Below are 27630 nucleotides of genomic sequence, written 5' to 3'. Positions count from 1 at the left end.
GCAAGGCAGAATATAATGGCCCAGCCATTTATACTGAAATCAGGGGCACTGTGACAGGTCACACTCACTCCAGTTCAACTTCTACCTCTGCTTACCCCTGCTTCCCCTCCCTTCCTTGTATGGGTATCGATCCCTAACAAATACTTGTACCCCACGCTCACTGTCTCAAGTCTGCTTCTGATGAACCCAACTGTGTCAGCATTTCTGCTATCACAGATTTATTTCATAAATAGATAAATCCTGCATGATAGTTGGTACTGGCACAAGAATACTTGTTTTTAAAATTTCTTGTACTCCAAAAATACAATTTGATCACAGCACAACAAATGCATGGTAAAGAAGCTGGTTTCTAGAGTTTTAAATGTATTTTGCAGCCTTCGCTGTGGTCTACTTTTATTCTTACTGTCTCCTAGTCTTCAACCTTAAGTTTAAAAATTTATATTTTTATTGTACAAAAAAAAATTGCTTCCAGTATTATTTCTGTCTTCCCTGGAATACAGAATTGAGTCATTGCAATTAACAGGGTGGGAGGAAATCAGTCTCTTCTGGTGGAAACAAGTTCCTATTGGTCACCTCCCTCAGCTCTTTAATGGGAAGGCCATTTTTTGGTTTCAGTTACGGTAAATCTCCCTGGATTTCAGCCAGATTCTTTCAGAGTTCAAAAGTACAAAGCTCTTTAGGAGGTTTGTTCTTTTGAAATATTTTTTCAGAGGTTAAAAATTAAATTTCAAAAGAATACCTGGGGTGGAAAAGAGTTCTCAGCAGAGACAAAGACCCCGAACACCTCCAACATGAAGCTTCTTCATGTTTTCCTGTTATTTCTGTGCTTCCACTTAAGTTTTTGCAAGGTAAGTAATTCAACCTTTATGCAAACAATTTTAATTGATAATTAAAAGGTTGTAAAAATATAGAAAATAATCTTAAATATATAATTTTTATTTAAATATTACATAGTTCAGTTACAACAATGCTACCCTATAGTCAGCAACAAATGTTTTATGTTAACATCTTGATAAAAGTCATTTTTTAAAATAGTTCTTTTTATGTGCTTATATATGCAAAGGCATTGAACTGAACAAGAGTTTTACTAATACAAGGCTGCGATTTACTGTAATTGTAGTAAATCAAAAATATTTACCAGGCTCCTCCTGTGTGTGAGGTACAGTGCTAGGAAGACAGTGAGACTGATCTCTTCCTTCAACAGCCTCTTAGTACACTCTATAGTTGTAGAAAGGGGAAATAACAAGCAAATTTGAAACATCTGAAAACACAAAAGTGCAAGTTACAAGACAGTATATATTTAATTGTCAAAAGTGATACAAATATGTGGTAAAGGTCTTTAATGAGAGGACAAATCACTTCATGCTGAGAGGTCACGAAGAGATTATAGATCAAGTAGGATTTGAGCTGAACCTTTAATTCTGTATTACATGTGATCAGTGGTGAGAAAGAGGAGTGATTTCCAGCTTCTTTAGCCAGGAAAAGCAGCAAGTGCTACCATAGGAAGGCAGCAATGCACTAGACCCCTCCAAATAAATGAATCCATTTGATCAGAATGAAGGCTTTGTGGGCTACAAAGGAACTCGAAACTGAAATGACATGTTTTATTGAAGTTAGGGTGTCATCTATTAAGGTGAAAATTGTTTAAAACATTTTGGATACTTATTGATGATTGCCAACTTTGGTGGCAATCCAAAACTATCATGTCTTAGTGCCAGCTTGTAGAAGAAAATATTTAAAGAAAACTACTTAAGAAAACACACTTTAAGATTCTTGTAACTTCTAAAATAGTTGCCATCATCATTGCAATGTTTATAATAGAGAATAAATGGAAATAACTAAATGCTTATTAATAAGACACTGGTTAAATTATCATATATCCAAAATTGAACTATTACGTAGCCATTGAAATGACATATTTATCTAAATAAAAAGCCCTTACTACAATTTTATTTTTATTGAAGAAAAACACCCACACACATGTGTGTGTTTATATGCATATATATAAATGCATACTTATACCTACTTTTATATATGACTAAAAGATCTTACAGTATATGTATCAAACAGTTAATAGTTGCTATCATTGGCTAATAAGATTACTGGTGATTCTATTTTCTGTTTTCGGTTTTACTGAACCTACTCAGACAAGGAAACTAGGGGATTCAGAAAAGATGAAAAAGAAACCCATAGCACAGTGGGAGTGTTTGCTGGGGCCTTCTGATGGGAGGAATAACCAAAGGATGTTCAACAACAAGGAAGCTGGCCAGGTGTGGGGGTTCATGCATGTAATCCCAGTACTTTGGGAGGCTGAGGCAAGAGGATTGCTTGAGCCCAGGAGTTTGAGGCTGCGGGGAGCTCTGATCATGCCACTGTATTCCAGCCTGGGTGACACAGCAAGATCCTGTCTCAAAAAAAAAAAAAAAAAAAAAACAACAGAGAAGCCAAATGTTTCAGTCGACATGATTACCTACTATAATTGTGCTGTGACATAATCACCAACTGATACCCTAAATTTTATTTTACCCTAAAATTTTATTACAAACTCAGGCATATATGGGTGGCATTTTAGAGAGAAAGAACTGGAGTAATGTTAAGCAGAATGACAACATCCTGGAAACAAGGGTGGCACACAGGAGGGTATGCAGTGCAAGTGATGTCAGCGGAAATGGCAGAGTAGGCAGATCCACCAAAACCAAAAACCAAAAATCCACTTCCACAAAAACCAAAGGGAAGCTGTCAGAACCAACTTTATTTAGAACTCTGCAAAACAGTCAAAGATTTATAGCACCTAAGAAAATGTTGAATGAAGGAACAGGCAACTAAAAATGGTAGGAAAGCTTTGTGGCATTTTGTGTGTCTGTCCTTTGTGTCCTTGCCCCATACCCTCCCTGATTTGGCAGTGGTCTTGAAGGATATCTGTGTACATAAAATAGCCTTAACACAATAACAACAAATTTTGGTTTATTAAAACAAGTTCACACATTGTCATTAAAAAGGCATTTTGAAATTCACTGTATTCTCATTACCTTAGTTTGCAAATGTTAAAGCAATTTTCTTCTAAAATACAAACTGTTTCTCTTACTATGCAGAATATTATCCTAATCACTTACCACACTTCTATCACCCTATCACTTATAATACTGTTGTAAACCAACCACTAAGTGGCCTTTCCACTTATAATTTATTCATGTATCTTAGATTTCAGTTCCTTAATCTTCCATGGGAAAGTATATAAATCTGTCTATCTAATATGGAAGAAATTCTCCTAACTCTGGTTAGGAGCAGCAACCACTGACTATGTACGTTTCTCACTCAGGGAGGGACCCTGTTCCCTAGCACTGGAAAGAACAGAGAAGACCTTATTCAAAAATAATGTGTTTGTCTTTTCTATCCTAAGACCTTCCTGCAGGACAGACCCCAGGCACTTGTCTTGGTTTCACCTAACTCAGAACTCAGAGCAGAAAAGCATTAGTATTACAAAGCACAGACATTGTAAGATTAATGAGCAATCTCAGCTGTCTGGGGCAAAGGATTACAGTGGAGGCACACAACAGAGCACCAAAGCATGGGGAAAAACTAAGATGCTATGGAAAATTAGGGCATTCAAAAGTGCCTGTGTGTATTAGGGAGTTTAGGAAGCCCCATACATGCTCAGGGCAGGATACATGCTCAGAAAGACCTCAGAAGACTCTGAGCCTGCACCTCTGGTGGTTGTCTAAGTTCAGTGCAAGTATGAAGTGAAGGCTAAGGTAGAGTTGCAAATGGCCTGGATGAGTGAGTGCCCAGGACAGAACCAATCTGCAAAGACTGGGAGAGATTTTGAGATTTTGATTTGTTTTTCTGGGTTTCTTTTTCTTCTCTCTCTCTCCTCTTGCATTGAAGGAAATCTCTGTCTAAATACTAGCTGAATATAAGTCAAAGGAAGAGACTTCAAAGACCACATGTGATAAAGAATAGACTTGCCAAAAGTAGTTTAGAAAAGTCATCAAACAAACACCAAGCAACCAAAACAAACCCCAGCCAACCAAAACAAACCCCAAGCAGAAGGAAGAGTCTGATTTCAAGAGTTACTATAAGAGTCAAAGTGTCAACCAAAAATTTTCAACGAAAAATTATGATGCATGCAAAGATATGAGAAAGTATGGACCATTTACAGAAGAAATGAACATAATCTGTTCCAGAAGAACCACAAACTTTGGACTCACTAAACAAAGACTTAATGGTCTTTTTTTAAAAAGAAAACACTCTATTGAGTTATGATTGACATATGAACTATACATATTTAGTGTACATAACTTGGTGAGTTTGAGTTTGGAGATTAGTATATGTCTGTGAAAATATCACAACATATGCCATAAACGTATTCACCACTTCCAAAAGTTTCCTCTCACCCTCTTTATTTATTATTTTGTGTGTGCATATAACAACTCTTGACAAAGAAATTATGCTCTTAGCAAATTTTTAAGTATACAACACAGTATTATGAACAATAGGCACTATTCTGTAGCATAGATCTCTAAGAATTATACATCTTGACCTTTGGCTAATACTTCCCTGTTTCCCCCTCACCCAGTCCTTGGCAACCACCATCCCACTCTCTGGTTCCATGAGTTTGACTATCTTAGATTCCTAATATAAGTGGTATTATGTGGTATTTATCCTCCGGTCCCTGCCTTGTTTCACTTAGATTAATGTCCTCTAGGTTTATCCATATTGTCACAAATGGCAGGATTTCCTTCTTTTTTAAGGCCAAATAATATTTCATTGCATGTATATACCACATTTTCTTTATCAATTTTTCCACAACTGTAGAAGAATTTCCCTTTCTCCATATCCTCAGCTACATTTATTACCTTTGGTTATTTTGACAATAACCATCCTAACTGGTGTGTGATTTTGATTTTCATTTCCCTAATGGTCAGTGATATTAAACACCTTTTCAAATACCTATTGACCATTTACTTATTTTATTTGAAGAAATGTCTATTCAGCTCCTTTGTCCACTTTTTAAAGTAGACTATTTGGTTCTTGGCTTTTGAGTTGTAGGAATTCCCTATGTATTTTAGATAGATATTAACTTCTTACCAGATGTATAGTTCGCAAATATTTCTTCCATTGTATATGTTGTCTTTTCATTTTGCCGTACAGAAGGTTTTTAGCTTGATGTAGTCCCGCTTGTCTGTTTTTGCTTTTGTTGCCTGTGCTTTTGTCATCATAGTCAAGATATTATTGCCAAGACTAATGTCAGGAAGCTTATCCCTTATGTTTTATTCTAAAAGTTTTATGATTTCAGGTGTATGTGTAAGTCTTTAATCCATTTTGAGTTGATTTCTGTGTATGGGGTAATATAAGGGTGCAATTTCATTTTTTGCATGTGGATTTCCAGTTTTCCCATTACCACTTATTGAAAAGACTATTCTTCACCCATTGTACATTCTTGGCTCCCTTGTTGAATAGCAGTTGACTATCTATGCATGGGTTTATCTCTGAACTTTCTACTTTGTTCCAGGAATCTATATGTCTGTTTTTATGAGAGTACCATATTGTTTTGATTACTGCAGTTTTGTGATATTTTTTGAAATCAGGAAGCATGATGCCTCTGGCTTTGTTCTTCTTGCTCAAAAAATTGTTTTGGCTATTTTGTGTCTTTTGAAATTCCATATAAATTTTAGGATTATATTATCTATTTCTGTAAAAAAATGCCTTTGCAATTTTGGTAGGGATTGTATCGAATCTGTAGATTATTTGTAATAGTATAAACATTTAACAATATTAATTCTTTCAGTGAAGGAATGTGAGTTGTCTTGCCATTTCTTTGTGCCTACTTTAATTTCTTTCATCAGTGTTTTACAGTCTTCAGGGTACGAGTTTTTCACCTTGTTGGTTAAATTTATTTCTAAGTGCTTTATTCTTTTAACTGCTATCGTAAATGAGATTGTTTTGTTTTGTTAAAAACAGGGTTTTGCACTGTTGCCCAGGTGGGAATGCAATGGCAAATTATAGCCCACTGCAGACTTCACCTCCTTTGCTCAAGCTACCCTCCTACCCCAGCCTCTCAAGTAACTGTGACCAAAGGTGTGCACTACCATGCCAACTAATTTTATTTTTTGTAGTGATGGGACCTTGCTATGTTGCCCAGACTAGTCTCAAACTCCTGGACTCAAAGGATCCTCCCACCGTGGCCTCTCAAAGCACTGGGATATAGGCATGAGCTGCTGCACTTGGCCTGAGATGGTTTTCTTAAATTCTTTCTAGGACAGTTCATTATTGATGTATAGAAACACCACTGATTTTTGTATGTTGATTTTGTATCCTGCAGCTTTAATGTTGCTGTTTATCATCTTTTCATTTCAACTTGAATAAAACCTTTTATCATTTCTTGTAAGGCAGGTGATGTATTTCCTGTTTTGATTAATTGGGGAAAGTCTTTATCTCTCTTTCATTTTTAGAGGATAGTTTTTCTGGGTGCAATATTCTTGGTTGGCAGTGGTTTGGGGGTTTTTTGTTTCTTCGTTTTGACACTTTGAATATATTATCCCACTCTTTCCTGGCTTGCAATGTTTCTGAAGAAGAAGAAAATTGAAGAATAAATCTACTGATAGTTTTATAGGGGTTTTTTTGTATATGACAAGTTGCTTTTCTTGTTCTTTCAAAATTGTCTTTTTGTCTTTGACATTTGACAATTTGATTATAACGTGTCTCAGTCTAGACCTTTTTAGGTTCGATATCTCTGTGATCCTTTTGGTCCTCATGAATCCAGATGTCCATTTCCTTCCCTAGATTTGAGATATTTTCAGGCATTGTTAATTTAAATAAGCTTTCTTTCCTTTTCCCTTTCTCTTCTCCTTCTGTAAATAACATAATGCATACATTGGTTTGCTTGATGGTATCCCACAAGTCCTGTAGTCTTTCTTTATACTTTTTAATTCTTTTTTTCATTTTGTTCCTCTGACCATATAATTTCAAATAACCTGTCTTTGAGTTCACTAATTCTTTCTTCTGTTTGACTAAGTATGGTGTTTGAGCTCTCTACTGAATTTTTCAGTTCCTTTATTGTATTCTTTTCACCTCCAAAATTTCTCTTTGGTTCTTTTTTATGGTTTATGTTTGTTGAATATCTCATTTTGCTCATGAATTATTTTCCCCTAATTTTGTGTAGTTGTTTATCTGTGTTCTTTTATAGCTCTTTGAGCTTCTTTAAGATGTTACTTTGAATTCTTTGTCAAGCAATTTGTAGGCCTCCAATTCTTTAGAGTCACTTATTGGAGCTTTATTTGCTCCTTGGATAGTGTCTTTTTCCTTCATAATCCTTGTAGCCTGTATTAATGTCTGGATGTTTGAAGAAGCAGCCACCTCTTTCAGTCTTCACAGACTGACTTTGGCAGAAAAAGCCTTTCACAAATCAGTCAGCCAGAGATTCTGGGTGGGCCAGCTGTCAAGGCCCGTGTGAATGGCTTGTTGCTTGACACCATTGTGGGTGGGCCTGGTGCCTGGGTCTACCAGTGGGCCCGGTGCTGTGGTCCACGGACAGGCCTGGTGCCACCATCACTGCATGGGTGGACAGTCTTGATGCCAGTGTCCAGGGGCAGGGTTGCTCTCTTTTTCCCCCACAAGAGAGCTCATGATTCAAAGGAATCTCTTTCAGCATCGTGTATGCTGTGTAGGGTAAAGGGTAACTCTATAAAGTGAAATTTGTTTTCTTATCCTTTCAATATTTTCTCATATCTTTGTTCCACTTGCATGCTGTAACCTCTTACCTTGATCCTGGAGCTCTCAAAAAGGTATTTTTATTTGTAGATGGTTGTTACATTGGTGTTTCTGTGGGAAGACATGTGCTGAGACATTTTGTTCCACCATCTTGCCAATGTCACACTCTTCAACTGTCTTAAATGTGCTCAGAGCTACAGGAAACCCTGATAATAATGTATAAACAAATATAGAATATTAATAAATAAATAGAATTTTTTTGGAGACAGAGTCTTGCTCTGTCACCCAAGCTGGAGTACAGTGGCACAATCTTGGCTCACTGCAACCTCTGCCTCCCAGGTTCAAGCAATTCTCATGCCTCAGCCCCCTGAATAGCTGGAATTACAGGTGCCCACCACCACGCCCAGCTAATTTTTGTATTTTTAGTAAAGATGGGGTTTCACCATGTTGGCCAGGCTGGTTTTGAACTCCTGAACCTCAAGTGATCCACCCACCTTACCCTCCCAAAGTGCTGAGATTACAGTTATGAGCCACCGTGACTGGCCAACAAATAGAAATTTTAAAAAGGAACTAGACAAAACTTCTGGAGTTGAAAAGCACAATAACAAACATGAAAAATTTTCTAATAGGTTTCAGTAGAAGATTTGAGCAGGCAGAAGAAATAGTCAACAAACTTGAAGATCAGTCCATTTAATTAATTATCCAGTATGAGAAGCAGAAAGAAAAAAGGATGACAAAGAATGAACAGAGCCTATGAGACTCGTGTGACACCATAAAGCGTACCAAAATATATATAATGGAATCCCAGAAGGAGAAAATAAGAAAGTAATAGAGAATGTATGAAGAAATAATGGCTGAAAAATTTCTACATTTGATCAAATGCATGGCTGTCCACATTCAAAAAGCTCAATGCAATCCAAGAAGGATAAACACAAAAAGGTCCAAACCAAGGCACATTATAATCAAATTGTCAAAACCAAGGATGAAGAAAGTCTTGAAAACAACATAGTCATGAGATTCTGTAAGATTAGCAGCAGCTTTCTCATCAGAAACCATGGAGGCCAGATGAAAATTTTATTTGTTGAAAGTAAAAAAACTGTCAACCAAGAATTCTGTATCTGGCAAAACTATCCTTCACAAATGAAGGAGAAATGAAGAAATTCACAGATAAATAGAGGCTGAAGGAGTTAGCTACTAATAGACCTGTCCTACAGGAAATGCACTACAAGTGGCTGGATGTGGTGGCTCATTGCCTATAATCCCAGCACTTTAGGGGAATGAGGCAGGAGGACTGCTTAAGCCCAGGAGTTCAAGACTATCCTGGAAAACACAGCAGGAGCCCATCTCTCTAAAAAATAAAATTAGTGAGGTGTAGTGGCATGTATCTGTAGTCTCAGCTACTCGGGAGGCTGAGGTGGGAGAATCACTTGAGCTCAGGAGTTCAAAACTGCAGTGAGCTCTGACTACACCACTTCATTCAAACCTGGGCAACAGAGTGAGATCATCTCTAAAATAAAATTAAATTAAAATAAAGAAATACAGTACAAGTCAGAGAACCCTGCATACTGCAGTGAAAGGACATTTGGCAGTTACTTGAAGTAATATGAAGAAATAAAGAACTCCAGTAAAGGTAGCTACATAGGTAAATATAAAAGCCAGTATTATATTATTTTGGTTTTGTATCCCTTCTTTTCCTTTCCCACATGAGTTAAAAGACAACTATATAAAATGATTATAATTCTATGTTAACAGTGCACAATATATAAAGATGTAACATGACAATAACAACATAAAGGAACAGATGGAGCAGTATAGGAACAGAGTTTTGTATGCTCTCAAAGCCAAGTTATCAATTCAAACTAGATTACTATAAATTTAATCACTATTAATTGTAATCTCCATGGTACCCAAAAAGAAAATATCTAAAAATATATACACAGAAGGAAATAAAGAGGGAACCAAAATAGTTGACTATGAAAAAATCAACTAAACACAAAAAGGGCAGTAATGGAGAAATGAGAAACAAAAAAGGTATAAGACATACAATAAACAAATAGCAAATAGAAGAGTAAGTCCTTTCTTATCAGCAATTACTTTAAATGGAAGTGGATTAAATTCTAATATAAAAAGGCAGAGATTGGCAGAATCAGTTTTTTTTAATTATTATCCAACTATATGCTGTCTAAGGAGGCTCCCTTTAGGTCCAAAGAAATAAAGGATGGAAAAGATATTATGTGCAAATAACAACCAAAAAAGAGCTAAAGTGGCTATACTAATACCAGACAAAATAGACCTTAAGTCAAAAACCGTTACAAGAGATAAATTACATGATATATTAATGAAAGGGTCAATTCTTCAGGAATATATAACAATTATGAATATTATACACTAAACAATAGAGCCCCAAAAGATATGAATGAAAAGTGACAGAATAAAAGAGAGAAATAGACAATTCTTGTTTTGGGGGGGTTTTTTTGTTTTTGTTTTTGTTTTTGAGATGGAGTCATCCAGGCTGGAATGCAGTGGCATGATCTCGGCTCACTGCAACTGGTTCAACTGATTCTCATGCCTCAGCCTCCCAAGCAGTTGGGATTACAGGAGTGCACCACCATGCCTAATTTTTGTATTTTTCGTAGAGACAGGGTTTCACCATGTTGTCCAGGCTGGTCTTGAACTCCTGACCTCAGGTGATCTGCCCTTGGCCTCCCAAAGTGCTGGGATTATAGGCGTGAGTCACTGTGCCTGACCAGAAATAGACAATAATATAATAATAGTTGGAAGCTTCAATACTCCACTTTCTGTAATGAATAGAAGGTCAATAAGGAATAGAGAACTTGAACAGCACTATAAGCCCAGTAGACCTAATAACTAGACATATGTAGAACTCTGCACTCAATAATAGCAGAATACACATTTTTCTCAAGCGCACATGGAACAATTTCTAAGATAGACCGTATAGGACTTGTCACAAAATGAGTCTTAATAAATTTTACAAATATTGAAATTATACAGAGTAGCTTCTCTAACCACAGTGGAATAAGGCTGGAAACCAATAACAGAAAGAAAATTAGAAAATTTACAAATATGTGGAAATTAAACAACACATTCTTAAGCAACCAGTGGTCAAAGAAGAAATCACAAGGGAAATTGTGAATACTTAGAGATAAATGAAAACAAAACACAACATACCAAAACATATGATATGCAGCGAAAGCAGTTATCAAATATAAATGTATAGCAGTAAATGCCTACATTAAAAAAGAATAGAGGACCCAGAAATAAGGCTGCACTCTTACAAGTATCTGATCTTCTACAAATCTGACAAAAAGAAGCAATGGGGAAAGGACTCCCTATTCAATAAATGATGCTGGGATAACTGGCTATCCATATGCAGAAAATTGAAACTGAACCCCTTCCTTAGACCATATACAAAAATTAACTCAAGATAGATTAAAGAATTAAATGTAAAACCCAAAACTATTAAAACCCTGGAAGACAACCTAGGCAATACTATTCTGGACATAGGAATGAGCAAAGATTTCATGGCGAAGACACCAAAAGCAATCACAACAAAGCAAAAATTGACAAATGGGATCTAATTAAACTAAAGAGCTTCTGCACAGCAAAATAAATTATCAACAGAGTGAACAGACACCCTACAGATGGGAGAAAATGTTCGCAAATTATGCATCTGACAAAGGTCTAATATCTAGTATCTATAAGGAACTTAAATTTACAAGAAAAAAGCAACCCATTAAAAAGTAGACAAAGGACATGAACAGATACTTTTCAAAAGAAGACTTATATGCAGCAACAATCATATGAAAAAAAGCCCAACATCAGTGATCATTGGATAAATGCAAATTAAAACCACAATGAAATACCATCTCACACCAGTCAGAATGGCACTATTAAAAAGTCCAAAAAAAAACATGCTGTCGAGGTTGTGGAGAAAAAGGAATGCTTATACACATTTAGTGGTAGTGTAAATTAGCTCAACCATTGTGGAACACAGTGTGGCAATTCCACAAAGACCTAAAAAGAGAAATTCCATTCAACCCAGCAATCCCATTACTGGGTATATACCTAAAGGAATATAAATTGTTCTATCATAAAGACACATGCACACATATGTTCATTGTGGCACCATTCACAATAGCAAAGACATGGAGTCACCTTAAATGCCCATCAATGGTAGACTGGATAAAGAAAATGTGGTACATATACATCATGGAATGCTACTCAGCCCTGAAAGAGAACAAGATCAACAAGATCATGTCTTTTGCAGGAACATGGATGGAGCCAGAGGCCATTTCCTCAGTAAACAAATGCAGGAACAGAAAACCAAATACCACATGTTCTCATTTATAAGTGGAAGCTAAATTATGAGAACACATGGACACATAGAGGGGCCTATCAGACACACTGGGCCTATTAGAAGATGGAGGCTGGGAGGAGGAAGAGCATCAGGAAAAATAACTAATGGGTACTAGGCTTAATACCTGGGTGATACAATAATCTGTACAACAAACCCCCATGACACAAGTTTACCTATGTAACAAACCTGCACAAGTTTACCTATAAAACAAACCCTGAACTTAAAAGTTTTAAAAAAGAGTAAAGATCTCAAATTGATAACCTAACTTTACAACTTAAGAAGCACATCTTCTTTAGAAAAAGGAAGAGCAAACTAAACCCAAAGCTAGAAGAAGAAATAAAATAAAGATTAGAGTAGAAACAAAAAATATATAGTAAGACAATAGAATCAATGAAATCACAAGTTGGTTCTTTGGAAATAGCCACAAAATTGTCAGACCTTAGCTAAACTGAGAAAGAAAAAAGAGAGAAGATACAAATAACTAAAATCAGAAGTGAAATTGGAGGTATTACCACTGATCTTACAGAAATAAAAAGAATGATAAGAGAATGCTATGAGCAATTATATGCCAGCAAATTAGATAACCTAGATAAATTAATAAATTCCTAAAAACGCACAAATCACCAAAACTAATTCAAGAAGAATTAGAAAATCTGAACAGACCTATAGCAAGTAAAGGTATTAAATCAGTAATTTAAAAATTTCCCAAAAAAGAAATATCTGTAACCGGATGGCTTCACTAGTGAATTCTACCAAACATATAAAGAGAATTAACACTAATTTTTCTCAAACACTTTCAAAAGGTAAAGAGGAGGGAACACTTCCTATGCGTTCTGCAAGGCCAATAAATTACCATAATAGCAAAGTCAAAGACACCACAAGAAAAATTGCAAAACAGAGATGAAGACTATCTTCCCACCAAATCAAAAACTCCCAAAGATTTCCAGTATCCTTAATTTATTTGTATAGATCAGATTTCCCTCTGTGATAATTTTCCTTCTGCCTTTTCTTGTACTGCATGTATGCAGCTGACTAATTCCTTCAGCTTTTGTGTGTCTAAAAAGGTTGTTCTTTTGCCTAAATTTTTGAATGATATTTTTGCTGGGTATAGAATTATAGATTGCCAATTTTCTCTTTCAGTACTTTAAAAATGTTGCTGCATTGTCTTCGCATTTGCATTATTGATGAGAAATGTCATACTTATCTTCGTTTCTCTGTACATAGTGTGTCTTTTTTCCTTGGCTCTTTTGAAGATTTTCTCTTAGTTATTTGTTTCCAAGTAATTTGAGTGTGATGTGGTTTGGTGCAGTTTCCTTCATGATTCTCCTGCTTGGGGTTCATTCCCCATTTGTTCTCAAATTTGGATAAATTTCAGCCATTATTTCTTCAAATATGTTTTTTGTTCCCTCATTTTGTTCTCTTTTTTGGAGGCTCCAATTACAGATGTACTAGGCTACTTGAAGTTGCCCTACAGTTCATTTATACTCTATTCTTTAATTTTTTTATTTTTTAAAATTTTATTGTAGTTTCCATTGATATGCCTTTAAGTTTCCCAGTCTTTTCTTCTGCATATCTGGTTTGGTTTTGGTTTCATCAAGTGTATTGTAGTTTTTATCCCTAGAAGTTCAATTTGGATCTTTTTCATATCATCTGTGTCTCTATTTTTGAACATGTGGAATACTGTTAAAATAACTTTTTAAATCTCCTTGCCTGGTAATGCTAACATCTGTTTTAGAATTCTGGGTAACCTGTTTTTTCTTCTCATCATGGGTCATATTTTATGACTTCTCTGATGCCTACTATTTTGTATTAAATGTCAAATATTATTAATTTTGCCTTGTTGGATGCTGTTTGTACTGTAATATGTATTTTAAATTTACTTTTTAAATTTTTTACAGATTTGATTATATATCTGAACTTCCATTTTAAAATGTTCACTTTGCATTTTCTTCATAATTCATTATTCCTTTCATTTCATGATTTTACTAAAAATAATTTTCTTATATGGGGGTGTCTTAAAAGTGTCTGTGCTGTGGGACAAATACACTAAACTTGCCATTAGTTTTGCAATTCATATTCCAGATAAAGTGCTGATTTCTTTAATATATAAAGAGTTACTACAAAAAGCAATAAAAAATCTATATCACTGAAAGATATGGTTAGGGTGTAAAGAAAGAAGTAAAAATCTCTTAAAATTTGAGCATACTGAAGATGCTCAACTTCACTCATAGGAAAAAAATGCAAGTAAAAGTGTGCTCTGGTAACATATACTCTGTAGTCAAGAGTATGGAAACTAGATATTCTCATATATTGATGATGGGAATGCAATTTAAAACAACCTCTGTAGAGCAAAATTAGCCAATATCTTTCAGGATATTAAAAGTACTCATTCCTTTGATTCAGCAATTTCACTTCCAGGGAAGTATCTGGCAGATATACTTAGCATATGTGAGAAATGATATGTATTATATAAGGAGATTCATCATAGCATTATTTATAATAGTAAAACATTAGAAACTATCTAACTGCCCTTTGGGGGCTGATTACAGGGCCAGTAGTTACAAATGCACTGATGTTGGGGCACAGATTGCAGAGTAACATGGGCTCATGTATACATTCATGATCTCTGGAAAGACTCACAAAGAGCTGTTAAGTGGTTGCCTCTGAAGTGGGGCCTGAGTGGATTGAGAGGATAAGGAAAGGAAGGAAACATAACTTTTACAGGCACATTTGTGAACCTGTTTGAACAATTCTCTATGTTTCCTATTCAAAAAAATCTATTAAAAATTTTAAAAATAGACAAAATTTTAGCCATCTTACATTCATTATGAAATAAACAAGACCAGAAAACTAGACAAATGATTTTCTTTTTAATCTCTGAGACAAAAAGAATGGAGTTGACCTCAAAACAATATTTCCAGTTTTTTAGAGAGATTAAAATTAGCACACAAGAATCCATCCTACCTGACCACAGCATACAGTCATCTTCCCACAGTTCCCAACAACATTCTGATTCTGGGAAAAAGATGAATACTTATTTTTAAAATAAAAAAATAACAAAAGACCTTATCAAATTTCTTATGTGAATTGGAACAATTCATTGTTAGATATTACCAGAGAAACATTCTCTCCCTAACTATTTTTTAATCTGAATAGAATGGTTGCTGATTAAGGAGTTTGTGGGGTATCTGTGGCATCACTTTATGTCAAAAGCAGGGCTGCTCCCGGGTACAATGCAAAATAGGCAGCTCCAAGGACAGAACAAAGGGTAAGAAAAATTGCTAGTGAAGACCATGATGGGGATAACTAAGGCCACAGGGGGGCTAAAACTCTTTCAATGGAAAGGTTTCTGATGTGGTTGTTAACTCTTGGGATCCAAGTTGCTTATTCACTTCTGGAAGAAAGACAACAGTTATATAGTTGACAGTTTTTGAAAGTTTTCCAATTTTTTTCTCGGTGTTTTCCAGGGAAATCATCATTGTACCAGTTGGTTAATGCCATAATAATAAAAGCACTACATAATCTCAGTGGTATACAACTTTATTAGGTATACAAATCTGTAGGTCAGTGGGCAGTCAGCTGGCCTATAATGGGCTCAGCAGGGCTAGTTCTTCTTTTTATGTCTGTGCTAGCCTGGTCATGCTCTTCTCCTAGCTATTCAGAGAAACACAAGGACAAACCCAGTTGCACAAGTACTTTCCAAGCATCTTTCAAAGAACAGGGAAATACACCCTGTGCCCAGTAAAGCATACAGTAAAGAACTACCATGAAATGAGGATAGAACAAGGGGGGGCTATAGGCAGTCTACCAAAATCATTATCATATTCACATTTATACAGATCTTCAATGTTTATTTGTGTTTCCCGTGTATTTTTCATCTGATCCTCACAATATCTCTGTGTGAACATTATTTTTATTTTCCACATTTTATAGAAGAGGAACAGGATCAGAATGATAAAGTCACTTATCCAAGATCACACAGCTAATTAGCAATAGAAGGGGAACATTCCAATAGTACCCAGAAGAAAGGGAAAGGGGTGAACTTTTCCTTGCTTTAATCATAATTGATCATCTTTTTTTCTTTGTTTATAGGTTAAATATGGAAAAGACAGACAAAACAGGGCAATGAAGAAACTTGAGGATAAGGCATATAGCTATATACTGGGTTAATAAGGTCTAGAAAAAGGAGGTTGTTTTATTTATTGTTTGTTTTCTAATGAATGACCATCTAAAATGGTTTCACTGGTCTCCTGCCTAGAGAAAAAAAAGATAAAGTTTACATAAAAATAATTGCTATGTCACTGCAAATACCAAAGAAATAATTTTTAGGCCGGATGTGGTGACTCATGCCTGTAATCCCAGCATTTTGGGAGGCTGAAGCGAGTGGATTAATGGAGGTCAGGAGTTCGAGACCAGCCTGGCCATTATGGTGAAACAGCATCTCTACTAAAAACACAAAAATTAGCCAGGCATGGTGGCAGGCACTTGTAATCCCAGCTACACAGGAGGTTGAGGCAGAAGAATTGCTTGAACCCAGGAGACGGAAGTTGCAGTGAGCTGAGATTGTGTCACTGCACTCACTCGCAGAGGTAGACTTTTTTTTTTTTTAAAGAATTTTTTAAAAGCCCATTGTATTAGTCCATTTTCATATTACTATAAAGAACTGCCCAAGACTAGGTAATTTATAAGGGAAAGAGGTTTAATTGACTCACAGTTCAGCATGGCTGGGGAGGCCTCAGGAAACTTACAATCATGGTGGAAGATGAAGAGGAAGCAAGGCACCTTCTCACAAAGCGGCAGGAAGAAGTATTAAGTGAAGGAGGAAGAGCCCCTTATGAAACCATCAGGTCTCAAAAGAATTCACTCGCTATTACAAGAACAGCATAGGTGAAACCGCCCCCATGATTTAATTACCTCCACTTGGTCTCTCCCTTGACACAGAATTATGGGGATTATGGGGATTATAATTCAAGATGAGATTTGGGTGGGGACACAAAGCCTAACCATATCACCCATATACACAGAGAAGCAGCAGCAGCTAGAGGAGATGGAATCATGTTTTGTAGATGACCAGGCTGATTAATAATTGTTAAAAAGATTTTGAGGGGGGCAGGTGGAGAGCAAAAAAGCGTGGGTGGGGAGCAAAAATATAAATAAATAAATTTCTGAATATGTGCTCCTAATATATATGAATGTATTTATATATAGATAATAAGTGCACTGCTGTACAAAGAAATGCACCTTAAAACAAAATTTTCAACACAAAGATAATATTTTAACAACAATTTTGACTACTACTCTTTCATGGAATCATGCCATTAATCACACTTCATTATTTTTAAAAATTTTCACTTGATTTTAATAACATATTGGCTGGGAAAGATGTCACGTGTGTCTGTGTGAAGAGACCACCAAACAGGCTTTGTGTGAGCAGTAAAGCTTTTTAATCACCTGGGTGCAGGCGGGCTGAGTCCAAAAAGAGTCAGCAAAGGATGGTGAGATTATCATTAGTTCTTATAGGTTTGGGATAGGCGGTGGAGTTAGGAGCAATTTGTGGGCAGGGGGTGGATCTCACAAAGTACATTTTCAAGGGCGGGGAGAATATTACAGTAGCTTCTTGCGGGGGTGAATATCACAAAGTACATTATCGCAAGGGTGGGGAGGGTGTATTGTCATAAGGTCAATTGATCAGTTAGAGTTGGGCAGGAACAGATCACAATGGTAGAATGTCATCTTTTGTGGTTCTTCAGTTGCTTCAGGCCATCTGGATGTATATGTGCAGGTCACAGGGGATATGATGGCTTAGCTTGGGCTCAGAGGCCTGACAAAAGATACTTGAGAAAGAGCAACATGCACAGTAAATACATAGGGGGAGGTTCATCATTAATGTATTAGATGTAAGTCTGTATTTCAAGTAGTCTTTTTAGTACTGCTGATGGAGAGAAAGAGCTGACTTCTTGTCATATCTGATTAGCTTTTCATCATTTTTTCTTCTCATAATGTGGCTAATGAACAGCTTCTACTGATGCTAGAAGTGTAGACTCTGACATTTTTTGTTTTTCATTGGTGTTGTATTTTGGCATTGTTTTTAATCCAGGATTCATCTATCAACAAGAATCTCTAAATCTCTTGTCAGTTTATGAGGATTAATTTAGCTGAAACCAGATCACATAAAATTCCTTAATCAGGCTCATGTATATGATTCTCTATCTTAAAAGAAAAACTCTCCTTTAACCCTATACCCTCCTCCAACTATCGCCCCATTTCTCTAAACTGTGCCCCTTCACATCTAAACTCTTAAAATTTTGTTATGCTTATTTCCCTCTTTCTATTCTTTCTTGAATGTAATTAGGCTTGGTTTTCCCCATTCCACTAAAATTATGTTTGTCAAAGTCACAATGGGGAAGTATTTAACACAGTTGTTCATCACTTCTTTTTATTTTTTATTTTTTTATTTTTCCATTAGTTATTAGGGTACATGTGGTATTTTGGTTACATGAGCAAGTTCTTTAGTGGTGATTTGTGAGATTTTGGTGCACCCATCACCTGAGCAGTATACACTGCACCATATTTGTAGTCTTTCATCCCTTGCCTCCCTCCCACTCTTCCTTCCAAGTCTCCAAAGTTCATTTTATTATTCTTATGTCTTTGTGTCCTCATAACTTAGCTTCCACATATCAGTGAGAACATACAATATTTGGTTTTCCATTCCTGAGTTACTTCACTTAGAACAACAGTCTCCAATCTCATCCAGGTCACTGCAAATGCTGTTAATTCATTCCTTTTTATGGCTGAGTAGTATTCCATCATATATATATCACAGTTTCTTTATCCACTCATTGATTGGTAGGCATTTGGGTTGGCTCTACGATTTTGCAATTGTAAATTGTGCTGCCATAAACATGCATGTGCAAGTGTCTTTTCAGAATAATAACTTATTTTCCTCTGAGTAGATATCCAGTAGTGGAATTGCTGAATCCGATGGTAGTTCTACTTTTAGTTCTTTAAGGAATCTCCACACTGTTTTCCATAGTGGCTGTACTACTTTACATTCCCACCAGCAGTGTAGAAGTGTTCCCTGATCACCACATCCACACCAACATCTACTGTTTTTTTATTTTTTTATTGTGGCCATTCTTGCAGGAGTAAGGTGGTATCACATTGTGATTTTGATTTGCATTTCCCTGGTCATTAGTGATGTTGAGCATTTTTTCATATGTTTGTTGGCCATTTGTATATCTTCTTTTGAAAATTGTCTATCCATGTGCTTAGCCCATTTTTTGATGGGATTGTTTTTTCTTACTGATTTGTATGAGTTCATTGTAGATTATGGATATTAGTCTTTTTTCAGATGTAAAGATTGAAGATTTTCTCACACCCTATGGGTTGTCTGTTTACTCTGCTGACTGTTCCTTTTGCTGTGCAAAGGTTCTTTAGTTTAATTAAGTCCCAGCTATTTATCTTTGTTTTTATTGCATTTGCTTTTGGGTTCTTGGTCATGAAATCCTTGCCTAAGCCTATGTCTAGAAGGGTTTTTCCGATGTTATCTTCTAGAATTTTTATACTTTCAGGTCTTAGGTTTAAGTCCTTAATCCATCTTGAGTTGATTTTTGTATAAGGTGAGAGATGAGAATCCACTTTCATTCTCCTACATGTGGCTAGCCAATTATCCCAGTACCATTTGTTGAAAAGGGTGTCCTTTCCCCACTTTATGTTTTTGTTTGCTTTGTCAAAGATCAGTTGGCTGTAAGTATTTGGGTTTATTTCTGGGTTCTTATTCTGTTTCATTGGTTTATGTGCCTATTTTTATATCAGTACGACACTGTTTTGGTGACTATGGCCTTATAGTATAGTTTGAAATCAGGTAGTGTGATGCCTCCAGATTTGCTCTTTTTGCTTAGTCTTTCTTTGGCTATGTGGGCTCTTTTTTTGGTTCCATATGAATTTTAGAATTTTTTTTTCTAATTCTGTGAAGAATGATGGTGGTATTTTGGTATTTGGATTGCATTGAATTTGTAGATTTCTTTTGGCGGTATGGTCATTTTCACAATATTGATTCTATCCATCTGTGAGCATGGGATGTGTTTCCGTTTGTTTTTGTTGTCTATGATTTCTTTCAGCACTGTTTTGTAGTTTTCCTTGTAGAAGTTTTTCAACTCCTTGGTTAGGTATATTCCTAAGTTTTTTTTTTTTTTTTTTGCAGCTATTGTAAAAGGGGTTGAGTTCTTGATTTGATTCTCTGCTTGGTCACTGTTGGTGTATAGAAGAGCTATTGATTTGTGTACATTAATCTTGTATCCAGAAACTTTACTAAATTCTTGTATCAGTTCTAGAGCTTTCTGGAGGAGTCTTTAGGGTTTTCAGGGTAAACAATCATGTCAGCAAAAAGTGACCATTTGACTTCCTCTTTACCAATTTGGATGCCCATAAAGAGAAAGAAATGAAATTATTTCTCTTGTCTGTTTACTCTGGCTAGGACTTCCAATACTGCGTTGAAGAGGAATGGTGAGAGTGGGCATCCTTGTCTTGTTCCAGTTCTCAGAGGGAATGCTTTCAAGTTTTCCCCATTCAGTACTATGTTGGCTGTGGGTCTGTCATAGATAGCTTTTATTACATTAAGGTATGCCCCTTGTATGCCAATTTTGCTGAGAGTTTTAATCATAAAGGGATGTTAGATTTTGTCGAATGCTTTTTCTGCATCTACTGAGATGATCATGTGATTTTTGTTTTTCATTCTGTTTATGTTGTGTATCACATTTATTGACTTGTGTATGTTAAACCACCCCTGCATCCCTGGTATGAAGCCTACTTGATCATGGTAGATTATCTTTTTGATATGTTGTTCGATTTGGTTAGCTAGTATTTTGTTAAGGATTTTAGCTTCTATGTTCTTCAAAGATATCAGTCTGTAGTTTTCTTTTTGGTTATGTCCTTTCCTGGGTTTGGTATAAGGGTGATGCTGGCTTCATAGAATGAATTGGGGAGGGTTCCTTCTTTCTCTATCTTGTGGAATAGTGTCAAAAGGATAGGTACAAATTCTTCTTTGAATGTCTGGTAGAATTCTGCTGTGAATCTGTCTGGTCCTGGACCTTTTGTTCATTGGTAATTTTTTAATTACCATTTCAATATGGCTGATTGTTATTGGTCTGTTCAGGGTATCTAATTCTTGCTGATTTAAGCTAGAAGGGTTGTATTTTTCCAGGAATTTATCCATCTCTTCTAGTCTAGTTTATGTGCGTAAAGATGTTCATAGTAGCCTTGAATGATCTTTTGTATTTCAGTGGTGTCAGTTGTAGTATCTCCTGTTTCGTTTCTTATCGAGCTTATTTGAATTTTTTTCTCTTCTTTTCTTGGTTAATCTTGCTAATGGTCTATCAATTTTATTTATATTTTCAAAGAACCAGCTTCTTGTTTCATTTATCTTTAATTTTTTTTTCAATTTCATTGGGTCAAAAAGAAAATCAAGTTGGAAATTTTTTTTTATACTTTAAGTTCTAGGGTGCATGTGCACAACGTGCAGTTTTGTTACATATGTATACATGTGCCATGTTGGTGTGCTACACCCATTAACTCGCCATTTACATTAGGTATATCTCCTAATGCTATCCCTCCCCCCTCCCCCTACCCCATGACAGGCCCCAGCGTGTGATGTTCCCCACCCTGTGTCCAAGTGTTTTCATTGTTCAATTCCCACCTATGAGTGAGAACATGCAGTGTTTGGTTTTCTGTCCTTGCAATAGTTTGCTCAGAATGATGGTTTCTAGCTTCATCCATGTCCCTACAAAGGACATGAACTCATACTTTTTTATGGCTGCATAGTATTCCATGGTGTATATGTGCCACATTTTCTTAGTCCAGTCTATCATTGATGGACATTTGGGTTGATTCCAAGTCTTTGCTATTGTGAATAGTGCTGCAATAAACATACGTGTGCATGTGTCTTTATAGCAGCATGATTTATAATCCTTTGGGTGTATGCCCAGTAATGGGATGGCTGGGTCAAATGGTATTTCTAGTTCTAGATCCCTGAGGAATCGCCACACTGTCGTCCACAATGGTTGAACTAGTTTATAGTCCCACCAACAATGTAAAAGCGTTCCTATTTCTCCATATCCTCTCCAGCACCTGTTGCTTCCTGACTTTGTAATGATCGCCATTCTAACTGGTGTGCGATGGTATCTCACTGTGGTTTTGATTTGCATTTCTCTGATGTCCAGTGATGATGAGCATTTTTTCATGTGTCTGTTGGCTGCATAAATGTCTTCTTTTGAGAAGTGTCTCTTCGTATCCTTCACCCACTTTTTGATGGGGTTTTTTTTATTTTTTCTTGTAAATTTGTTTGGGTTCTTTGTAGAGTCCAGATATTAGCCCTTTGTCAGATGGGTAGATTGCACAAAATTTTCTCCCATTCTGTAGGTTGCCTGTTCACTCTGATGGTAGTTTCTTTTGCTGTGCAGAAGCTCTTTAATTTAATTAGATCCCATTTGTCAATTTTGGCTTTTGTTGCCATTGCTTTTTGGTGTTTTAGTCATGAAGTCCTTGCCCATGCCTGTGGCCTGAATGGTGTTGCCTACGTTTTCTTCTAGGGTTTTTATGGTTTTAGGTCTAACATTTAAGTGTTTAATCCATCTTGAATGAATTTTTTTATAAGGTGTAAATATACACCTTATAAGGAAGGCATTCCGTTTCAGCCTTCTACTTATGGCTAGCCAGTTTTCCCAGCACCATTTATTAAATAGGGAATCCTTTCCCCATTTCTTGTTGTCAGGTTTGTCAAAGATCAGACGGTTGTCAATGTATGGTATTATTTCTGAGGCCTCTGTTCTGTTGCATTGGTCTATATCTCTGTTTTGGTACCAGTACTGTGCTGTTTTGGTTACTGTAGACTTGTAGTATAGTTTGAAGTCAGGTCACATGATGCCTCCAGCTTTCTTCTTTTGGCTTAGAATTGTCTTGGCAATGTGAGCTCTTTTTTGGTTCCATATGAACTTTAAAGTAGTTTTTTCCAATTCTGTGAAGAAAGTCATTGGTAGCTTGATGGGGATGGCATTGAATCTATAAATTACCTTGGGCAGTATGGCCATTTTCACAATATTGATTCTTCCTCTCCATGAGCATGGAATGTTCTTCCATTTGTTTGTGTCCTCTTTTATTTCATTGAGCAGTGGTTTGTAGTTATCCTTGAAGAGGTCCTTCACATCCCTTGTAAGTTGGATTCCTAGGTATTTTATTCTCTTTGAAGCAATTGTGAATGGGAGTTCACTCATGATTTGGCTCTCTGTGTGTCTGTTCTTGGTGTATAGGAATGCTGGTGATTTTTGCATATTGATTTTGTATCCTGAGACTTTGCTGAAGTTGCTTATCAGCTTAAGGAGATTTGGGGCTGAGACGATGGAGTTTTCTAAATATACAACCATGTCATCTGCAAACAGGGACAATTTGGCTTCCTCTTTTCCTAATTGAATACCCTTTATTTCTTTCTCTTGCCTGATTGCCCTGGCCAGAACTTCCAACACTATGTTGAATAGGAGCGGTGAGAGAGGGCATCCCTGTCTTGTGCCAGTTTTCAAAGGGAATGCTTCCAGTTTTTGCTCATTCAGTATATGATATTGGCTATGGGTTTGTCATAAATAGCTCTTATTATTTTGAGATACATCCCATCAATACCTAGTTTATTGAGAGTTTTTAGCATGAAGTGCTGTTGAATTTTGTCGAAGGCCTTTTCTGCATCTATTGAGATAATCATGTGGTTTTTGTCTTTGGTTCTGTTTATATGATGGATTACATTTATTGATTTGCATATGTTGAATCAGCCTTGCATCCCAGGGATGAAGCCAACTTGATTGTAATGGATAAGCTTTTTGATGTGCTGCTGAATTCGGCTTGCCAGGATTTTATTGAGTATTTTTGCATCGATATTCATCAGGGATATTGGTCTAAGATTCTCTTTTTTTGTTCTGTCTCTGCCAGGCTTTGGTATCAGGATGATGTTGGCCTCATAAAATGAATTAGGGAGGATTCCCTCTTTTTCTATTGATTGGAATAGTTTCAGAAGGAATGGTACCAGCTCTTCTTTGTACCTCTGGTAGAATTTGGCTGTGAATCCATCTGGTCCTGGACTCTTTTTGGTTGGTAGGCTATTAATTATTGCCTTAATTTCAGAACCTCTTATTGGTCTATTCAGGGATTCAGCCTCTTTGTGGTTTAGTCTTGGGAGGGTGTATGTGTCCAGGAATTTATCCATTTCTTCTAGATTTTCTAGTTTATTTGCATAGAGGTGTTTATAGTATTCTCTGATGGTAGTTTGTATTTCTGTGGGATCGGTGGTGATATCCCCTTTATCATTTTTTATTGCGTCTATTTGATTCTTCTCTCTTTTCTTCTTTATTAGTCTTGCTAGCAGTCTAGCAATTTTGTTGATCTTTTCAAAAAACCAGCTCCTGGATTCATTGATTTTTTGAAGGGTTTTTTCTGTCTCTATTTCCTTCAGTTCTGCTCTGATCTTAGTTATTTCTTGCCTTCTGCTAGCTTTTGAATGTGTTTGCTCTTGCTTCTCTAGTTATTTTAATTGTGATGTTAGGGTGTCAATTTTAGATCTTTCCTGCTTTCTCTTGTGGGCATTTAGTGCTATAAATTTCGCTCTACACACTGCCTTAAATGTGTCCCAGAGATTCTGGTATTTTGTGTCTTTGTTCTCATTGGTTTCAAAGAACATCTTTATTTCTGCCTTCATTTCGTTATGTACCCAGTAGTCATTCAGGAGCAGGTTGTTCAGTTTCCATGTAGTTGAGCAGTTTTGAGTGAGTTTCTTAATCCTGAGTTCTAGTTTGATTGCACTGTGGTCTGAGAGACAGTTTGTTATAATTTCTGTTCTTTTACATTTGCTGAGGAGTGCTTTACTTCCAACTATGTGGTCAATTTTGGAATAGGTGTGATGTGGTGCTGAGAAGAATGTATATTCTGTTGATTTGGTATGGAAAGTTCTGTAGATGTCTATTAGGTCTGCTTGGTGCAGAACTGAGTTCAATTCCTGGATATCCTTGTTAACTTTCTGTCTCATTGATCTGTCTAATGTTGACAGTGGGGTGTTAAAGTCTTCCATTATTATTGTGTGGGAATCTAAGTCTCTTTGTAGGTCTCTAAGGACTTGCTTTATGAATCTGGGTGTTCCTGTCTTGGGTGCATATATATTCAGGATAGTTAGCTCTTCTTGTTGAATTGATCCCTTTAGCAATATGTTATGGCTTTCTTTGTCTCTTTTGATCTTTGTTGGTTTAAAGTCTGTTTTATCAGAGACTAGGATTGCAACCCCTGCCTTTTTTGTTTGTTTGTTTTCCATTTGCTTGGTAGATCTTCCTCCATGCCTTTATTTTGAGCCTATGTGTGTCTCTGCACATGAGATGGTTTTCCTGAATACAGCAGACTGATGGGTCTTGACTCTTTATCCAATTTGCCAGTCTCTGTCTTTTAATTGGAGCATTTAGCCCATTTACGTTTAAGGTTAGTATTGTTATGTGTGAATTTGATCTTGTGATTATGATGTTAGCTGGTTATTTTGCTCAATAGTTGATGCAGTTTCTTCCTAGCATTGATGGTCTTTACAATTTGGCGTGTTTTTGCAGTGGCTGGTACTGGTTGTTCCTTTCCATGTTTAGTGCTTCCTTCAGGAGCTCTTGTAAGGCAGGCCTGATGGTGACAAAATCTCTCAGCATTTGTTTGTCTGTAAAGGATTTTATTTCTCCTTCACTTATGAAGCTTAGTTTGGCTCGATATGAAATTCCGAGTTGAAAATTCTTTTCTGTAAGAATGTTGAATATTGGCTCCCACTCTCTTCTGGCTTGTAGAGTTTCTGCTGAGAGATCCGCTGTTAGTCTGATGGGCTTCCCTTTGTGGGTAACCTGACCTTTCTCTCTGGCTGCCCTTAATATTTTTTCCTTCATTTCAACTTCGGTGAATCTGACAATTATGTGTCTTGGAGTTGCTCTTCTTGAGGAGTATCTTTGTGGTGTTTTCTGTATTTCCTGAATTTGAATGTTGTCCTGCCTTGCTAGGTTGGGGAAGTTCTCCTGGATAATATCCTGAAGAGTGTTTTTTGGCTTGGTTCCTTTCTCCTCATCACTTTCAGGTACACCAATCAGATGTAGATTTGTTCTTTTCACATAGTCCCATATTTCTTGGAGGCTTTGTTTGTTTCTTTTTACTCTTTTTTTCTCTAAACATCTCTTCTCGCTTCATTTCATTCATTTGATCTTCAATCATTGATACTCTTTCTTCCACTTGATCAAATTGGCTACTGAAGCTTGTGCATGCGTCACGTAGTTCTTGTGCCATGGTTTTCAGTTCCATCAGGTCATTTAAGGACTTCTCTACACTGTTTATTCTAGTTAGCCATTCGTCTAATCTTTTTTCAAGGTTTTTAGCTTCTTTGCGATGGGTTCGAACATCCTCCTTTAGCTCGGAGAAGTTTGTTATTACCGATTGTCTGAAGCCTTCATCTCTCAACTTGTCAAAATCATTCTCCATCCAGCTTTGTTCCGTTGCTGGCAAGGAGAAGAGGCGCTCTGATTTTTAGAATTTTCAGCTTTTCTGCTCTGGTTTCTCCCCATCTTTGGTTTTATCTACCTTTGGTCTTTGATGATGGTGACGTACAGATGGGGTTTTGGTGTGGATGTCCTTGTTTGTTAGTTTTCCTTCTAGCAGTCAGGACCCTCTGCTGCAGGTCTGTTGGAGTTTGCTGGAGGTCCGCTCCAGACCCTGTTTGCCTGGGTATCACCAGTGGAGGCTGCAGACCAGCAAATATTGCAGAACAGCAAATGTTGCTGCCTGATCCTTCCTCTGGAAGCTTCGTCTCAGAGAGGCACTCAGCTGTATGAGGTGTCAGTCGGCTCCTACTGGGAGGTGTCTCCCAGTTAGGCTACTTGGGGGTCATGAACCCACTTGAGGAGGCAGTCTGTCCATTCTCAGATCTCAAACTCCGTACTGGGAGAACCACTACTCTCTTCAAAGCTGTCAGACAGGGACATTTAAGTCTGCAGAAGTTTCTGCTGCCTTTTATTCAGCTATGCCCTGCCCCCAGAGGTGGAGTCTACAGAGGCAGGCAGGCCTCCTTGAGCTGTGGTGGGCTCCACCCAGTTAGAGCTTCCAGGACGCTTTGTTTACCTACTCAAGCCTCAGCAATGGCAGACGCCTCTCCCCCAGGCTTGCTGCCGCCTTGCAGTTTGATCTCAGACTGCTGTGCTAGCAATGAGCGAGGCTCCGTGGGCGTGGGACCCTCCAAGCCAGGCACGGGATATAATCTCCTGGTGTGCCGTTGGTTTAGGCCATTGGAAAAGTGCAGCATTAGGGTGGGAGTGTCCCGATTTTCCAGGTACCATCTGTCATGGCTTCCTTTTGCTAGAAAAGGGAATTCCCTGACCCCTTGCACTTCCTGGGTGAGGTGATGCCCCGCCCTGCTCCATGGGCTATACCCACTGTCTGACAAGCCCAGTGAGATGAACTTGGTACCTCAGTTGGAAATGCAGAAATCACCCGTCTTCTGCATC

At 37.0% G+C, this 27630-nt stretch overlaps 1 protein-coding gene across 2 annotated transcripts in view; it reads left to right on the top strand.

The window, feature by feature from the left end:
• The first annotated feature begins 613 nt into the window (after positions 1-613).
• The window catches only part of CFI (complement factor I), a 60430-nt gene continuing 33413 nt past the window's right edge, over positions 614-27630 (top strand). Inside the window, exon 1 of one of the 2 annotated variants that reach the window (XM_024245668.3) lies at positions 614-848. In XM_024245668.3, coding sequence (XP_024101436.2) covers positions 792-848 — 57 coding nt within the window. In that variant the 5' untranslated portion in view covers positions 614-791. 2 annotated transcript variants of the gene reach the window in all.

Source organism: Pongo abelii, chromosome 3 (genome assembly GCF_028885655.2).
Source record: "Pongo abelii isolate AG06213 chromosome 3, NHGRI_mPonAbe1-v2.0_pri, whole genome shotgun sequence".
In the NCBI taxonomy this organism is placed as follows: Eukaryota; Metazoa; Chordata; class Mammalia; order Primates; family Hominidae; genus Pongo; species Pongo abelii.
Note: the sequence above shows the minus strand (reverse complement) of the source record. Positions and strands in the feature narration are given on the sequence as shown.